This window comes from Rhinatrema bivittatum, chromosome 19 (assembly GCF_901001135.1).
Source record: "Rhinatrema bivittatum chromosome 19, aRhiBiv1.1, whole genome shotgun sequence".
Taxonomy (NCBI): Eukaryota; Metazoa; Chordata; class Amphibia; order Gymnophiona; family Rhinatrematidae; genus Rhinatrema; species Rhinatrema bivittatum.
The window spans coordinates 35,551,839-35,569,159 of NC_042633.1; the positions used below are offsets into that span (position 1 = coordinate 35,551,839).

Consider the following 17,321-nt stretch of genomic DNA (forward strand, 5'->3'; position numbering starts at 1 on the left):
CTCTACCTGCTGATTAACCAGCCAGCGAAGGCACTAAGGGGGGCAATACAGAGATCATCAGCAGGAAAGGCATTAACAGGGCAATGCAGAGATCAGAGAGGCAATAATGGGGCAATACAGAGATCAGAGGGCAAGAAAGGCCCTAACGGGGCAATAAAGAGGGCAAGAGAGGCACTAATGGGGGCAAATCCAGAGATCAGAGAGGTACTAAGGGGTAATACAGAGATCAGAGGGCAAGAGAGGCACTAATGGGGGCAATCCATAAATTATCAGCAGGAGAGACATTAACAGGGCAATACAGAGATCAGAGGGCCAGGCACTAACGGGATAATACAGAGAACAAGAGAATCACTAGCGGGGCAATATCGATAGAGGGAGATGCACTAATAGGGACAATCCAGAGTTCAGAGGGCAAGAGAGGCACTAATGAGGGCAATCCAGAGTTCAGAGGGCAAGAGAGGCACTAACAGGATAATACAGAGAACAAGAGAAGCACTAGCGGGGCAATATAGATAGAGGGAGAGGCACTAATGGGGGCAATCCAGAGTTCAGAGGGCAAGAGAGGTACTAACAGGCAATCCAGAGATCAGAGGGCAAGAGAGGCACTCATGGGGTAATCCAGAGACCAGAGGGCAAGAAATGCACTAACGGGATAATACAGAGAACAAGAGAAGCACTAGCGGGGCAATATAGATAGAGGGAGAGGCACTAATATGTACAATCCAGAGTTCAGAGGGCAAGAGAGGCACTAATGGGGGTAATCCAAAGTTCAGAGGGCAAGAGAGGCACTCATGGGCAATCCAGAGATCAGAGGGCAAGAGTGGCACTAATGGGGGCAATACAGAGTTCAGAGGGCAAGAGAGGCACTAACAATCCAGAGATCAGAGGACAAGAGAGGCACTCATGGGCAATCCAGCAATCAGAGGGCAAGAGAGGTACTAATGGGGTAATATAGTGATCAGGGGCCAAGAAAGGCACTAAGGGGCAATACAGAGTTTGTGGGGGGAGCAAGAGAAGCACTTACAGGGATAACACAGAGATCAGGGGCAGGAGAGACACAGAATCTGCAGTTGTCTGTTAACTCTCCTTTCTCAGCTCCATATTGTAGAAATAATGTGCGGTGCCCCTTATTAACAACACACACACGTGTAAGAGAGACACGCCTGTGTACAGACACGTGTGCAGATACATATATTTGTAACAGACACGTGTACGCAGAGATGCCTATGCAGATAGACGCGCAGACACACGACAGACGTGATGAGGGACATTCGTGCATACAGATACATATGCACACCCATACAGACATACATATATACTCATACAGATGACACACACACACGTGTAAGAGAGACACGCCTGTGTACAGACATGTGTGCAGATACATATATTTGTAGCAGACACGTGTACGCAGAGATGCCTATGCAGATAGACGCGCAGACACACGACAGACGTGATGAGGGACATTCGTGCATACAGATACATATGCACACCCATACAGACATACATATATACTCATACAGATGACACACACACACGTGTAAGAGAGACACGCCTGTGTACAGACATGTGTGCAGATACATATATTTGTAGCAGACACGTGTACGCAGAGATGCCTATGCAGATAGACGCGCAGACACACGACAGACGTGATGAGGGACATTCGTGCATACAGATACATATGCACACCCATACAGACATACATATATACTCATACAGATGACACACACACACGTGTAAGAGAGACACGCCTGTGTACAGACATGTGTGCAGATACATATATTTGTAGCAGACACGTGTACGCAGAGATGCCTATGCAGATAGACGCGCAGACACACGACAGACGTGATGAGGGACATTCGTGCATACATATGCACACGCACACCCATACAGACATACATATATACTCATACAGATGGACACACACACACATGTACAGATTACATCTCAGCAAATGCTGACAGGTGCTGGTGCTAAAGCTGAAAGGCGTTCTGGAGGTAAGGAAGAGGAGCCCAGCACCCCAGGGGCCCCGCCCTGGGATGCTCCACTTACAGCCCAGTGCACCCTGGGATCTGTAGTCCTGCAGCAGCACTCCAGGGGTGGGGAAGCAGGAATATACGCCTTACAGAGCAGAAACGTCCTGCAGCTGGCACCGACCCCCCTCGGACTGGGTGGGGGGGGGCTGTGGAAATGAAGAAACCCCACCTTGTGCCTGCTCCCCCTCCCTCCCCCTGTGGTGGCCGCACGCTAGGGTTCAGAGTATGCCCAGCCTGCCTGGCAACCACTGACGCGAAAGCGGATCTGCCCTGCCATTGGCCGCCTCCCCAGGCTCAGGGACTTTTTCTCCGAGTTTGGAAGAAGGAAGCAGAGAGAGGGACGGAACCTGGGCCCGGGCAGGACGCAAGGACAGGGGGGCACCGGGCACTGATCTGCAGGGACTGGGCCATGCAGGGGCCCGGGAGGCTGGCACTGCTGCTGGGCTGGGCCCTGATCCACAGCCCGGCATGTAAGGACTCTGTAGATTATAGGATGTATTGCAGTATGTGATACATTGCGTGATCTTAATATTAGATTATGTGTCATATTATCTTGTATTATATTATCAAGCTGTATTGGGATTTAGATTCAAAGAGAGAGATTTGTTGCTTGCATTAGCATGGCTCTTATTCTCCTTCTCCTACCCTTTTGGCATTATTGCTGTGGCTCAGGGCTGGTAGACTGACAGGTGTGGGGTTCTCGCCCTCAGGTGCCTTCGTCACTCAGCTGAACAGGGACTGCATCTTCGGGACCAGCACGGAGACGATGCTCCACCAGTACTATCTGGTCTTCAACAGGCAGGTCTTCCTGTGGTATGACTCCAGGGCCAACCTCTTCATCCCCTGCTCCCTCATGTACCAGTGCATCCCGCCAGTGCACACCGTGGCCGTGAATATCACCACCTTCCTGAACCAGCGGCCGGACTTCCTGAGCAGGATCCAGCAGCAGGAGAAGCAGTGCAGGGACAGTGGGATGAAGTACTGGGGGGAGACGGTGCAGAGGACGGGTGAGTGACGCTTCAGGGGCACTGGGGTAATACTGGGGGGAGACGGTGCAGAGGACGGGTGAGTGACGCTTCAGGGGCACTGGGGTAATACTGGGGGGAGACGGTGCAGAGGACGGGTGAGTGACGCTTCAGGGGCACTGGGGTAATACTGGGGGGAGACGGTGCAGAGGACGGGTGAGAGACGCTTCAGGGGCACTGGGGTAATGATGGTGCTGAGGGTGGGTGAGTGTTACTGCAGGAACACTGGGGGTAATACTGGGTGGGAAGATGGTGCTGAGGGTGGGTGAGTGTTACTGCAGGAACACTGGGGGTAATACTGGGTGGGGAGGATGGTGCTGAGGGTGGGTGAGTGTTACTGCAGGAACACTGGGGGTAATACTGGGTGGGGAGGATGGTGCTGAGGGTGGATGAGTGAGGCTTAGGGTGTTATTGCAGGAGCACTGGGGGTTATACTGGGGACACAATGCTGAGGGCGGGTGAGTGAGGCTGTGAGTGCGTGCTATATTTCACATTGGGGCTGGAAGATCAGGTTATGGAGTTTACAGACAATGGGCATAGATTATAATTAATTACAGACACTGGATAGCTGCAGCTCATTGAGGACAGGCTGAGCCAGCTCTGTGTAGGGACCATCGTCCTAGGGAAGAGAAGACTTCGATTCCCAGCATACACTGGAGAGAGAGACCAGGCCTGGCTCAAGCCTGTCCCTGGCAACCTGGTGCGTGTTTGTTTCCGCCCCTCTTCCCCCTTCCACGGTGCCAAATGCAGATCACCCCACGTGGCGCGTGTCTGTCTCAGTTCCCCCTACAGTGCGCATTTCCCCCCTGGAGTCCGGGAGCGGGACGGACGCTCGGGTGCTCGTGTGTTATGTGTTCGGATTCTTCCCCGGGGCGGTGAACGTCACCTGGCTGAAGAACGGGCATCCCGTGGCCAGCAATGCCACCGCCCCCGAGGTGCTGCCCGACGGGGACTGGAGCTACCAGACACAGGCGCGCCTGGAGGTGACGCCGCAGAGCGGGGACAGCTACACCTGCAGCGTCGAGCACGCCAGCCACAGGACGCCCTTCCAGGAGGACTGGAGTGAGTCCTGAAATGGGGGGGGGGTGTGCGGGGAGTAGGGGAGCCAGGGAAGGGGGTGACCAAGGAATGAGAGAACCAGGGAGAGGGTGAGCTCCCTTGCTCTTACAATGCAGCTAGAGGTCTATCTGCAGGGCGTGCGGCGTAACGGCAGGGTAAACCTCCTCGTGCTTTGTGCGCAGGGCCCGGGCTGACAAAGCGGCAGAAGATAAAGATCGGCGTGTCCGTGGCGGTCCTGGCTCTGGGGATCATCTTCCTAGTCACCGGCGTCATCTGCTGGAGGAAGTCGCATTCCGGTAAGAAGCCGGCGCGTCGCCGGGCGGGACCCGGGTTTGGTTTCCGCCGAGGCGGCCCTCACGGCCACCAAGGGGGTGGGAGTCACCTGCGTCGCTCAGCGGTGACGCCCGGGAGGGGGGGGGGCCCAGATCCAAGCCGCACGCGTGGCGGGCTCCGGAGGGGATCGCAGTCTGTGGAAGTGAGGCCCAGCTGACTCCCCGCAGCAGTTAAGGATCCTCTGTGCCCGAGCCGGAGGATCCTTCCTGAATTCCGTGACTGGTTGTACCCCCAGCATCTCTCCCTCCACGCAGCCTTTCCCTGAAGAAATATTTCCTCCCGAGTCTGCCCCCCCTCTCCCTCCCTCCACCCGCCGGAGCTTCAGGCCGTGACCTCTCGCCCCAGCACGTCCTTACCCCTGGAAAACGTTTGCTGCCTGTTCACTATGGACACTGCTGGTCCTGGGCCAGCCCAGTGGCAAATGCTGCGAAACCTGCACCCTGGTCAGCGGGGGCTGGGGGAGGCAGCGTTGACATTCCCTGGGGGGGGGGGGAGCGTCGTGGTCATTGCTAAGGATGGCAATTCAGTTCCGCTTCCTTCCTGACTGATTGCTCGTCTCATAAGTTGTAAACCAAAGGGATGCACGTTAATATAAATTCAACATCAAAGTACTTAAAACCTAGTTAAATAAAATGCAATACAACTTAAATATCTTACTAAAACAAACTGTTAAAAGATTTGTCTATAATAAAGCACAAAACAACCCCGGGGGGCTGGATTTAGAGTCCATGGTTTCTGGAAGGAGTCTGCTGCACAGCTCCTGGCCTCAGCACGGTTGATGCAGGCTGGAAACAGTGGGAGGGATGAATTATTAAAATGGGGGTGGGGGTGGGGGGGTTAGAATCCCTGGCTGATTGAAAATGAAAATTTGTAGAAGAGAAAGTAGGAACCTCCAGTCCAAAAAAAACTCAGTTGAGTGGATGAGTCAGAGACCTGACAAGCACCAGAGCATAACCCTGAGTGAGGAAGCAGCGTGTGCCTCATGCTGAAACCACAGGAGAACCACAACTGTGGGGGAGGGAGTGCCTCGGGCACTGCTACTACAGTGTGAACATGAAAGCGAGTAAGGGGCAGAGAGTGCCTCGGGCACTGCTACTACAGTGTGAACATGAAAGCGAATAAGGGGGAGGGAGTGCCTCGGGCACTGCTACTACAGTATGAACATGAAAGCGAGTAAGGGGCAGAGAGATCCTCTGGCACTGCTACTACAGTTTGAACATGAAAGCGAGTAAGGGGGAGGGAGTGCCTTGGGCACTGCTACTACAGTGTGAACAAGAAAGCGAGTAAGGGGCAGAGAGAGTGCCTCGGGCACTGCTACTACAGTGTGAACATGAAAGCGAGTAAGGGGCAGAGAGATCCTCGGGCACTGCTACTACAGTGTGAACATGAAAGCGAGTAAGGGGCAGAGAGTGCCTTGGTCACCGCTACTACAGTGTGAACATGGAAGCGAGTAAGGGGCAGAGAGTGCCTTGGTCACCGCTACTACAGTGTGAACATGGAAGCGAGTAAGGGGGAGGGAGTGCCTCGGGCACTGCTACTACAGTATGAACATGAAAGCGAGTAAGGGGCAGAGAGATCCTCGGGCACTGCTACTACAGTGTGAACATGGAAGCGAGTAAGGGGGAGGGAGTGCCTCGGGCACTGCTACTACAGTATGAACATGAAAGCGAGTAAGGGGCAGAGAGATCCTCGGGCACTGCTACTACAGTGTGAACATGGAAGCGAGTAAGGGGGAGGGAGTGCCTCGGGCACTGCTACTACAGTATGAACATGAAAGCGAGTAAGGGGCAGAGAGTGCCTCGGGCACTGCTACTACAGTGTGAACATGGAAGCAAGTAAGGGGGAGGGAGTGCCTCGGGCACTGCTACTACAGTATGAACATGAAAGCGAGTAAGGGGCAGAGAGTGCCTCGGGCACTGCTACTACAGTTTGAACATGAAAGCGAGTAAGGGGGAGGGAGTGCCTCGGGCACTGCTACTACAGTGTGAACATGAAAGCAAGTAAGGGGCAGAGAGTGCCTCGGTCACCGCTACTACAGTGTGAACATGAAAGCGAGTAAGGGGGAAGGAGTGCCTCGGGCGCTGCTACTACAGTGTGAACATGAAAGCGAGTAAGGGGGAGGAAGTGCCTCGGGCACCGCTACTACAGTGTGAACATGAAAGTGAGTAAGGGGGAGGGAGTGCCTCGGGCCCTGCTACTACAGTGTGAACATGAAAGCGAGTAAGGGGAGGGAGTGCCTTGGGCCCTGCTACTACAGTGTGAACATGAAAGCGAGTAAGGGGCAGAGAGTGCCTCGGTCACTAACAGAGTCACTAACAGTGTGAACATGAAAACGAGTAAGTGGCAGAGAGTGCCTTAGTCACTGCTACTAGTGTGAACATGAAAGCGAGTAAGCTCAGGGGCTGTCTGTCTGACTTATTATAGCAGAATAGTGTGTGAGGGGCTCTGTGTTCCTGACTCTGTTAGTACAGTGTAACTGTGTGTGAGAGGGCTATGAGTGCCTGACTCTTAGTACAGTGTAACCGTGTGTGAGGGGGCTGTGAGTGCCTGACTCTGTTAGTATGGTGTAACCGTGTGTGAGGGGGCTGTGAGTGCCAGACTCTGTTAGCACGGTGTAACCGTGTGTGAGGGAGCTGTGAGTTCCAGATTCTGTTAGTACGGTGTAACCGTGTGTGAGGGGGCTCTATGTTCCTTACTCTTAGTACGGTGTAACCGTGTGAGGGGGCTGTGAGTGCCTGACTCTGTTAGTACGGTGTAACCGTGTGTGAGGGAGCTGTGAGTTCCAGATTCTGTTAGTACGGTGTAACCGTGTGTGAGGGGGCTCTATGTTCCTTACTCTTAGTACGGTGTAACCGTGTGAGGGGGCTGTGAGTGCCTGACTCTGTTAGTACGGTGTAACCGTGTGTGAGGGGGCTGTGAGTGCCAGACTCTTTTAGTACGGTGTAACCGTGTGTGAGGGAGCTGTGAGTGCCAGACTCTGTTAGTACGGTGTAACCGTGTGTGTGGGGGGCTGTGAGTGCCAGACTCTGTTAGTACGGTGTAACCGTGTGTGAGGGGGCTGCGAGTGCCTGACTCTGTTAGTACGGTGTAACCGTGTGTGAGAGGGCTGTGAGTGCCTGACTCTGTTAGTACGGTGTAACCGTGTGTGAGGGGGCTGTGAGTGCCAGACTCTGTTAGTACGGTGTAACCGTGTGTGTGGGGGGCTGTGAGTGCCAGACTCTGTTAGTACGGTGTAACCGTGTGTGAGGGGGCTGCGAGTGCCAGACTCTGTTAGTACGGTGTAACCGTGTGTGTGGGGGGCTGTGAGTGCCTGACTCTGTTAGTACGGTGTAACCGTGTGTGAGGGGGCTGTGAGTGCCAGACTCTTTTAGTACGGTGTAACCGTGTGTGAGGGAGCTGTGAGTGCCAGACTCTGTTAGTACGGTGTAACCGTGTGTGTGGGGGGCTGTGAGTGCCAGACTCTGTTAGTACGGTGTAACCGTGTGTGAGGGGGCTGCGAGTGCCTGACTCTGTTAGTACGGTGTAACCGTGTGTGAGAGGGCTGTGAGTGCCTGACTCTGTTAGTACGGTGTAACCGTGTGTGAGGGGGCTGTGAGTGCCAGACTCTGTTAGTATGGTGTAACCGTGTGTGTGGGGGGCTGTGAGTGCCAGACTCTGTTAGTATGGTGTAACCGTGTGTGTGGGGGGCTGTGAGTGCCTGACTCTGTTAGTACGGTGTAACCTTGTGTGAGGGGGCTGTGAGTGCCTGACTCTGTTAGTACGGTATAACCGTGTGTGAGAGGGCTATGAGTGCCTGACTCTGTTAGTACGGTGTAACCGTGTGTGTGGGGGGCTGTGAGTGCCAGACTCTGTTAGTACGGTGTAACCGTGTGTGTGGGGGGCTGTGAGTGCCTGACTCTGTTAGTACGGTGTAACCGTGTGTGTGGGGGGCTGTGAGTGCCTGACTCCGTTAGTACGGTGTAACCGTGTGTGAGGGGGCTGTGAGTGCCTGACTCTGTTAGTACGGTGTAACCGTGTGTGAGGGGGCTGTGAGTGCCACTGCAGTGGAATGTCTGTGAGTTGTTAACCTGGAGCCGTCTTGCTGATCTGCTTTTTCCTTTTCCCCTCTTCCAGGCTATGTGCCCATCCCAGGCTACAGCTATCCAGAAGGTAATGATCCCCTTCACGTCCTCCCTCGCTATCCTTAAGCGCAGGGTTGCCGTTAATGTTAATAATAAGGCATCCTGTGACGCTACCTCTGCTGCCGGCAAGTTATCCCGGCAGTGTTCATTAATTCTCTTCCCTCCTGCTCTTCCCTCAGTCTCCTAGCGTTGGAAGCCAGATGAGAGTGGGGGGCCATCTGATTTCCCTCCCCCCACCACCCCTCGCTTGAACATTGACGGCGGACGAGGCGACCCCTATGGGCTTCGGTCAGGGATGAGAAAAGGTCCAGGACGAACAGACAGCAAGAAATCTCTCTCCCCCCCCCCCCCCCCAGGAGTTCACCGCCCTCCACCAATGGCAGCCATAGGAGAGGGGAAGAGCCTACAGGTGCGCAGCTCTGCCCTCGCCCCGCAGGGGCCACTGCTGTATTACTGGGGCGGAGGGACGGGAGGCTCCCCCGTGTTTGAGTCGAATCCAGAGAGCCTCTTCTGTTTTTAAAACAGGAAAGTCTTTGTTCTTATAAAAACAGAGGGCAGGCAGGCAGGGCTGAGAGATCCGCGCTGTCTGTAAGGCGGGTGCAGGTGGTGCCATCGCGGAGCACAGATCTTCAGGCCAGGAAACGTCGTGTCCGTCCTGTGAGATCCAGATTTACACACGCGTGCATGTGATGGTGAAAAAACCTTTACACGCGTTAAAAAAAAAAAGTTTTATCCGCGGTAATCTTCTCGTTCCCCCATCCCTTCAGCCCTTAAATCCTGGCCTCGCCTGTCACCCAGATTCTCTCCTGCGCTTATGGGTTTTATCTCGTGCTCCTCTGCACCTTACGAGAGCTGCAGAAACGTGACAGAAAGCCCAACAGCGCAGTTCAGAAATGCAAAACAGAACATGGGTAACACACACGCGGCGGTCCGCACGCGTGAAACAGAACATGGGTAACACGTGGGCGCAGCAGTCCGCATGCGTGAAATAGAACATGGGTAACACACGCGGCGGTCTGCATGCGTGAAACAGAACATGGGTAACACGCACAGCCTCTCTCTCTTGCAGGTTGTGTGTAGCTTTGTAAGAACCTTACTGGGCCCAGTTAAAGCTGTAATCTTCCCCACTATGGTGAAGCACACTCCTCTTCCCTCGGTGTCCTGCCCCAGCAAGGTTCCCCCCCCCCCCCCCAGCATCCGCTAAGAGCACTCTTACACCTCCGTTACTCTTATCTGCTGTACCCTCTCCTGCTGTGATCAGCAGCGGAGCGCAGAGCATCGGCGCCGATGTCCTTGTATAATAAGGACGTGTCCTGGTTACACAGGGCCTGCTGCTGCTGCTGTTTTGTGATAAGCTGAGCATCCGCCTCCCCTCCTGCCCCTGAATCTCTCACATTGCCATCCCCTGCATCTTGCGGGCAGGCCCGGGGAACAGCGTGGGAGCTTCTCCTGTTTGAGTTGAAATGAATGAATTAATTTTGTGCGGCAGTAATTTAAAACTGAAATGCCAGAAGCTGATTAAATAAACTTTTTTTTTCTAACCGTTCTGTGCCTGGTTTTAAGTCTCTTCCATCTCCTTTTCTCGCTCTGTCTTTTGTTCATTTTGACTCTTGAAATTTCTACTTTTTCCTTACTTGTATAAGGGTCAGTTGTCCAAACAAATAGAAATAAACGTTCATCGTTTCACTTCGGCGCTGATCAGCATTTCCTCCTCCTGGTCTGGGCCACCCCCCTCTCCCGATTCTTCACCCCCTTCACCTCATCCCCTCCCCTCCACTGCTTCCAAGGTATTCACCTCACCCCTACCCTTCCTTTCCTCTCGCCCTCATCCCCTCTTCTCTGTTGTCACCTCACCCCGGGTCAACCAAACAGGCTGATCCGGTCCTGGGTTTGCCGCACTGCATGCTGGGGTTTGTAGTTCTGGTTTTCTCATTGTATTTATTTTTAAAATATCCTGCCCGTTCCAGGTGGGTAAATTAATGGGGACATCAGACATGCAGTTCCCTGGATCTAGCTGCTCGGTTGACCTGGGGCGGGGTAGCAAACCCTACATCCCTAGCCACTCTCTGGCTTTTTCCCTTCTTCTGTTGCTCCCCTCACCCTCCTACTCCTCTTCTGCCCCCCCACCTGTCGCCTTCCCTTTACTCTTGCTCATCCCCTCCTCGCTTCTCACCTCCCATGTTTCCATTCATTTCGTTTGCTGCTCCCCCACCCCCTCCTTGATGTTTGCTCGCTCCTCCATTCGCCCTTCTACTCTTCCCTTTCCTCTCCCCTCTCCTGATCCCACACCCCACCCCGTCAGTTGAGCTGGGGAGGGGAGGGGGGGGAGATGGAGAACTACCATGGCTGGATCTGCCGCAAGAGGGGGGAAGGAGAGAGGAGTGAGGGCTCCTGGAGATTTGGGAGGGAGGATCAAATTCATGAGGACGAGGGAGGGAGGCTGAGGGTGGGACAGAGACTGAACCACTCTGGATCAGGAAGGGAGAGGACAAGACTCCTGGGATCAGTTTGAGGGGAGGGAGGGAGAGAGATAGGACCTCCTGGCAGTGAGCTGGTGGGTGGAGGGAAGGGAGGAGTCCTGGGAATCAAGGGAACGAGGGCCGCCGGGAATCCTCTCTCCCTCCTCCATCCCTGGAGGTCCTCTCTCCCCTCCCACCCTGAGCTCATGGCAGCCTCGGGTTCCAGGCTTTGCAGTCCACGCTCCCTCCCTCCAGTCCTCTCGTGAGTCTCTTCCCGTGGCCTGGGCACGGCTCTCTCTCCCAGGGGAAACCTGCCACTGCTCCTTCCATTGCCTGAGGTACAGACTTAGATCCTGAGCCCTCGGGGGGAACAGGGAAAATACCCCCAGTTCCTGAATGTAATCTGGAGAAGGCAGATTTGTACCTCGTTCCCTCCCACCCGGTGCCCCTGGTCCACAATCCAAGGCTCTCGTGTCTGTATGCGTGCAGATTTCGGGTCAGGCCTTTTGAGTTTTTTACTCTGGGGTTCCTGCAGAGGTGAAATAGAAACAGCGGGAGCCAGGAACGTCAGATTGCAGCCGGGAGAACCAGGCCTGGCCGGGCCATTCCCTCCAGAAACGGAGCCACTGCAGCTCTGCCGCCACAGAGGGCGTCAGTGAATGGAGGAGATTGCAGATCGCGCCTGAGAAAGAGGAGAAATCAGTCCCGGGCCCGGTTCTGCTCACTTTTCTTTGGGAGGTTTGTGATGCTTGAGATCCGCGGCAGCATGGACGCCCCCCCTAAGGGAGAAGAAACAATGGGGAGTGATCCAAGAACGGCAAGCTTCTCGGATGAGCGCTACGAGGTCCGGAAGTGCAACTGGCAGGGCAGTTTTCTCACAGAGAAATCAATCGGAAGACGGAAATCTTTTTTTCAGTTTACAACATTTTCTTTTTATTTACAATTTGCTCTGTTGATCCGATCCTTGGACACAGGAGGGCGGGGGAACCAGCTACGAACAAGGTGATCTAGCGTTGGGGTTTGTGAGTCCCTGACAGTAGAAAGGAAGCTTCCCGTCCTCAGTACGGGGTCCTCGGGCTCCTGTACTACTCCCAACAGTTCGTCTTGGTGCGTGAGCCCGAGGAGACGGCAGGATCAGAGCCGAACGTTCCCTCTGAGGAGTGAACAAGGTCACGGCTCCTTCAGGGATCCCAGCTGCCTCTGCAGCCTCTCCTCGCGCTTCTTCCTCATTCGCTCTTTGAACTCTTCCAGCTCTGCCTTCTGAAACCAAAGAGAGAAGGAAACACGGTTATCGGTTAGTCGACTGGCTCTGCCGTACAAATCGGAGGCAAGCCCCTGGCGCAGGGCATTCTCGTCCCTTACTCTCTGCACCACTGAGGGGGTTGGATGACACTAAGCAGATGTCCGAATCTGATGTCTTACTGCTTTATGCCTGGGTTTACCCTTTAATCTCAACATTTCTGCCCGAGGGTAAGAAAACAAAACCTGAGGGGGAGAGCGCGAGGAGGAGGAGGAACTCCCTACTGCTGCGTTTTCAGCCGGGGACCTGGCTGCCGCTACCCTGCTGTCTCCCAGCCCGGCCTCTATAGGATCGAGGCGCCCAGCGGCCCACGCCGAAGCCGCGCGCCCTTCTGAGCGTCTCCTCCTTGTTTCTTTGGATCTCCATCGTGATGGGAAAGACGAGGAAAGGAAGGCCGAGGTCAGTCCCTCCCTCTTCTCGGCCTAACCCCTCAACCGAACCAACCAGCTTTGAGGGCCTTTAGTCTCACCAGTCAAGGATTGGGGTGAGCGGAGGCCCCGCTTCCGTTCTTACTGAGACCTGGGGAAGGGACTGGACGGGAGGCCTGGGTTTGAGATGAAGGACAGTCCTGGCTGTAATAACTTTAGAATCTCTTTGGTCAGCTGGAGTCCTCGCTGTCTGCTAGGAGTGACTCTGTTCTTGGTAAAGAACATAAGAACAAGCCATACTGGGTCAGAGCAAGGGTCCATCAAGCCCAGCATCCTGTTCCCAACAGTGGCCAATCCAGGCCATAAGAACCTGGCAAGTACCCAAAAACTAAGTCTATTCCATGTTACCGTTGCTAATAATAGCGGTGGTTATTATATAAATCAACTTAATTAATAGCAGGTAATGGACTTCTCCTCCAAGAACTTATCCAATCCTTTTTTAAACACAGCTACACTAACTGCACTAACCACATCCTCTGGCAACAAATTCCAGAGTTTAATTGTGCGTTGAGTAAAAAAGAACTTTCTCCGATTAGTTTTAAATGTGCCCCATGCTAACTTCATGGAGTGCCCCCTAGTCTTTCTATTATCCGAAAGAGTAAATAACCAATTCACATCTACCCGTTCTAGACCTCTCACGGGATCATTACCTGTTCAAACTAAGACTCTGTCACCGACCGTCTTCTTTACATTCAGAGCAGCTTGCTCAAATGTCAGATTTGCTTAATAGTATGCAGGATGTTAACGCTTCGTTGATAAACGATAAATCAGATGCTCCATAGGAAAACTGAAAGTATGGGGAACTAGTCTAAACATCTGAACTTGAGGTTTTTTAATTTTTCACAATGCTCATTGTTTTCTCCTAAGGAGACATTCAAAAGGTTTTATTTCGACTGTTTGAAAGCCTCCAGAGATTTAGTGCCTGAGGCCCTTAAGGCCTATTACACATCAGATCTAAGGAGACACGATTTCTCCAAAAACAGGCCAAGTGGCGTTTATCCTTGATCTATACTACTTATTTGCCAGGGAGTACCATAAACAGTGACCTCTGAAGTTGTTTTTTCAGTTTAAAGGGAATCCTTTTTGGGGCCGTAAGATGTAGTCAAAGAAACACAAGCCCGTAGGACACTGTTCTCGATTACAAACACCTAGGGCTTGAGCCCTGGGCGCTGCGCTTCCTTGCGAGTGTTTAATTAGATTCCAGGGTAATAATTGTGTGTTCCTTGACCCGAGAATAGAGTCCCCCGGTTGATCTTGCATCTGCCGCTTCTGTTAAATGGTTCTGATCAGTCCTTTTTAGAAAGTAGACTGGTACTGAATGTATATTATTAATAACATGCTGCCTTGAATTTTCTCCCCTTAATCGGAATTTGTACTTTCGAGCATTACTTTTCCTGTGTAGCTTGGGGTTTTGGGCAGAGATGCAGAGCGCGTCACTTCTGGGGATGGGATGGCACAGAGATGAAGGCTTTCTCCCTCTAGGACTGCTTGGCGTGGGCTACCCAGGCCCCTGCGGTGGCGAAGCACTTACCTGCTCATTTAACTCCGGAGGGTAAATCTCTCTCTGAGGACGGAAAGGAAAAAAAAAAAGAGTCAGCCTCGCGTACGATCGCAGGAAGCTGCAGAGACAGTAAACGTGATGGCAGCTACGGTCCGCGTCGCTGGAGGGAAGCGCTTCTTACTGCAGCACGCGCGTAACGAGAGCAGGGCAATGTCAGCGTTGCACTCCTCTGCAGGGTGTTGTCGTCCCCCGTCCCCCCCAGGGCTACAGACTGTGTGCTCCTCTGCAGGGTGTCGTTTCCCCCCCCCCCAGGGCTACAGACTGTGTGATCCCAGCCCAGTCACCCGGGGAACCGAATGTCACAGAGACGCCAACCCCATGGCACGCTGCCACATGGGAGGACCCCAGGTTCCAGGGAAGTGCGGTCAGTGGCTCCCCGGAGAAGGACCGTGGTTGCAGTGACTGGCCTGGGTTGGGAAGGGTTACAAAAGAGGATTTCCTGCAATGATTAAAGCTCATATACAAGCTGCACCGTTACAGCCTGTTGACAGTGGGTGAGCGTGGGGACCTGGCAAGGGTCATCTCTGGCCAGTGGCTCAGTAATTAAACAGACTTCTGGATCACTTGCATGCCCTAAAATGTACACAGAGATGGCACAGGTTAAGGGGGGTACTGACCTTTCGTTTCACAACATACTCCTCAAAATACTCGGCCTGGTTGGAAATCCAGAACATGGAGACTGGGAAGGAGAGGTAGAGGATCATCTGGAAAAGAAGCAGGCGGAAAGGACGGATCACTCTTGTGCTGCGGGTGATGGGAGAAATCTGATCCGAACATCAGGTTTTGCTCTATTTCTGATCAATTCTACTGTGCTGTTTCCCCAACCGGTGTGCCGCGGCTGAAACGCAGCCGTGACACAACCTTTTTCTCTAGCTAGCCGGAGTTGAGTCGAGGTGGGCCTGATCCATAATAAATTACTGACTAAAAACAAGCATATAAAAGGGGCAAACAGAGGAGCAGGCAATGATCGGCCCACAAGGAGCAGCAGGTAGCAGCTGAACAGGTGGGGGTCAGGCCTGGAGGTAAGAAGGTGGAGAGTGCTGCGACGGCCTGGGGATAGGTGAGAGCGTATGTGAGAGTGGTGGGAGGCAGAAGAAAAGGTTTGCGTGCATCCCCCTCCCCCGTATCTAGACTAATCTCAGGGTGATCATACGTTTACTAACTGCCTTCTACTATTACTCCTAGATCTCTTTCTTCTTTTAAGTTTCCAGTTCTTAAGAATATAAGAAGTGCCCTGCTTTCCGTCGAGCCTAGCATCCTGACTCTGACAGTGAACAATTCTTGTCACAAGTACCTGGCAGATCCCAAATAATAGTTTTCTCTAGTCTATCTGGCACATAATGTTTTAAGGACTTTTCTTCCAGGAATTTGTTTGAACCTGTTTTAAACCCCATTGTGCTAGCCACCTTGACCACATCCTCTGGCATGATTCCTCAGCTCGATAGTGTGCCGAGTGAGAAAGTATTTTCTACGATTTGTTTTAAAATCTGCTGATTGTTAGTTTCAAGGTGTGTCCCCCTGTTTCACTATTATTTGAAAGGGTAAAATAATTGTCTTTTATTTATCTGTTATCACTCCATTCATGATTTCATAAACTTCTATTGTCAGCCATCTTTTCCAAGCTGAAGAGGGGAGCCCATTCCATCCTCTGCACCTTTTCTAATTCCACTCTGCCTTTTTTGAGATGGGGGCAACCAGAACTACACATAATACGCAAGGTATGCTTGCACCATAGATTGATACAGAGACAGCATGATATTCTCTGTTTTATTCTCCATTACTTTTCATGTCATTCCTAACATTCTATTTGCTTTTTTGACCGCTGCCATGCACTGAGCAGAGGATTTCAGGGAATTGTTCACAAAGACTCCAAGGTTTGTTTTTTTTTCTTGGGTGATGACTCCCCATTCAGATGTTCAGTCTCCAATTCTTATAAGATCCCTCTGCAGTTCCTCGCAATCTACAGCTGTGACAACTGAATAATTTTACGTCATCCACAGATTTGATCACCTGACTCGGTGTTCCCTTTCCCAGATCATTATGAACATGATAAACAGCACAGATCCCAGTTTTGATTCCTGGGGAACTCCACTAACAATCTTTCTCCATTGAGAAAATGAATCATGTCATCCTACCCTCAGTTTCCAGGCTTTTAATAAGTTACACCCCACAATAGCACACTGCCTCCTATCCCATGACTTTTTCATTTCCTGAAGAGTCTCTCATGGGGGCCTTCTGAAAATCCAAATACACTATAATCAATTGGCTTGCTAGATCTTATCCTTCTAGTGGATTTTTGCACTACAAATGCATGATTGTATTTATTTTATTTTATTTTTTAACACTGAAGGTCATATAAAGTATTCAGATATGACAAGCCCTTATCCCAATGAGCTTGTGATCTTAGGGCCTCATTTACTAAGCATTCTTCCTACAGACACAGGATGGCGGAAAAGCCTTAGTATTTCAGGCCCTTCGATTGTATCTGAGGCAAAGGGAAATAAAACGAGCTGCCCAGGGGGCCCAAGAACTAGACAGTGGAGTAAGAGGGATTTGACCGCAGATTTCTCTGCTTCTTATTCTACAGCGATATAATGAGCTGCCCCAAACAGCACTATATATACGTTTATACCACTCACCCGGAACACCTCCAGCTTCACCCCCATCTTCGAAGCTACTTCCGCCCTGCACGCTCGCCGCGCTCCACCATTGGCTACAACGGGGAGGGCGTGGAAAGAGACGGGAGGCGGGTAAAAGAGAGAGAGTCGCATTCTCATTTGTCTAGAACCGAAGACAACAAGGGGGGAGGGGGGCGAGGAATGCGTCGAAACGCTTGATTGGTCAGAGACACCTTGGCGTTGGGAAGAACGTGCGTCATGGCGTTGCTGCGTGGAGGCAGCAGACCTTTGACGTCATTGGAAAGCGCCGCTCTAGTTCATTTCTCAGTTGGTTTTGGGTGGAGGGGGGAACTCTAGTTCATGTTTGCTGTGGTTCGCTCT

General features: G+C 52.5%; 2 protein-coding genes across 3 annotated transcripts; one reads left to right on the top strand and one right to left on the bottom strand.

Moving 5' to 3' along the window:
* The first annotated feature begins 2,345 nt into the window (after window positions 1-2,345).
* Window positions 2,346-10,119, top strand: LOC115080507 (HLA class II histocompatibility antigen, DM beta chain). 2 transcript variants are annotated; one of them, XM_029584708.1, is made up of 6 exons: window positions 2,346-2,506; window positions 2,747-3,043; window positions 3,842-4,123; window positions 4,303-4,416; window positions 8,567-8,602; window positions 8,754-10,119. In XM_029584708.1, exons 1-6 carry the CDS (start codon window positions 2,446-2,448, stop codon window positions 8,759-8,761), a joined length of 798 nt encoding a protein of 265 aa, XP_029440568.1. In that variant the 5' UTR covers window positions 2,346-2,445; the 3' UTR covers window positions 8,762-10,119. The 2 variants fall into 2 exon arrangements, with proteins under 2 accessions (XP_029440568.1, XP_029440569.1); XM_029584709.1 differs by lacking the exon at window positions 3,842-4,123.
* A 1,818-nt stretch (window positions 10,120-11,937) lies between these two features.
* LOC115081149 (protein PET100 homolog, mitochondrial) lies at window positions 11,938-17,108 on the bottom strand. The gene is made up of 4 exons (XM_029585655.1): window positions 16,962-17,108; window positions 14,940-15,026; window positions 14,293-14,325; window positions 11,938-12,293 (listed from the first exon to the last, which is right to left on the bottom strand). The coding sequence occupies exons 1-4, from the start codon at window positions 17,097-17,099 to the stop codon at window positions 12,204-12,206; spliced, it is 348 nt and encodes a 115-aa protein (XP_029441515.1). The 5' UTR covers window positions 17,100-17,108; the 3' UTR covers window positions 11,938-12,203.
* Window positions 17,109-17,321: the final 213 nt, after the last annotated feature.

What these genes read in the sequence shown, in the direction of transcription:
- LOC115080507 (XM_029584708.1), top strand. Translation starts at nt 2,446, where the DNA reads ATGCAGGGGCCCGGGAGGCTGGCACTGCTGCTGGGCTGGGCCCTGATC. An exon ending in GGAGACGGTGCAGAGGACGG is followed by an intron (nt 3,044 to 3,841) that starts GTGAGTGACGCT and finishes TGTCTGTCTCAG; the next exon opens with TTCCCCCTACAGTGCGCATT. An exon ending in CTGGAGGAAGTCGCATTCCG is followed by an intron (nt 4,417 to 8,566) that starts GTAAGAAGCCGG and finishes CCCCTCTTCCAG; the next exon opens with GCTATGTGCCCATCCCAGGC.
- LOC115081149 (XM_029585655.1), bottom strand. Translation starts at nt 17,099, where the DNA reads ATGAGAATGCGACTCTCTCTCTTTTACCCGCCTCCCGTCTCTTTCCAC. An exon ending in TGAAGCTGGAGGTGTTCCGG is followed by an intron (nt 15,027 to 16,961) that starts GTGAGTGGTATA and finishes CTTCTTTTCCAG; the next exon opens with ATGATCCTCTACCTCTCCTT. An exon ending in CTCCGGAGTTAAATGAGCAG is followed by an intron (nt 12,294 to 14,292) that starts GTAAGTGCTTCG and finishes CTTTGGTTTCAG; the next exon opens with AAGGCAGAGCTGGAAGAGTT.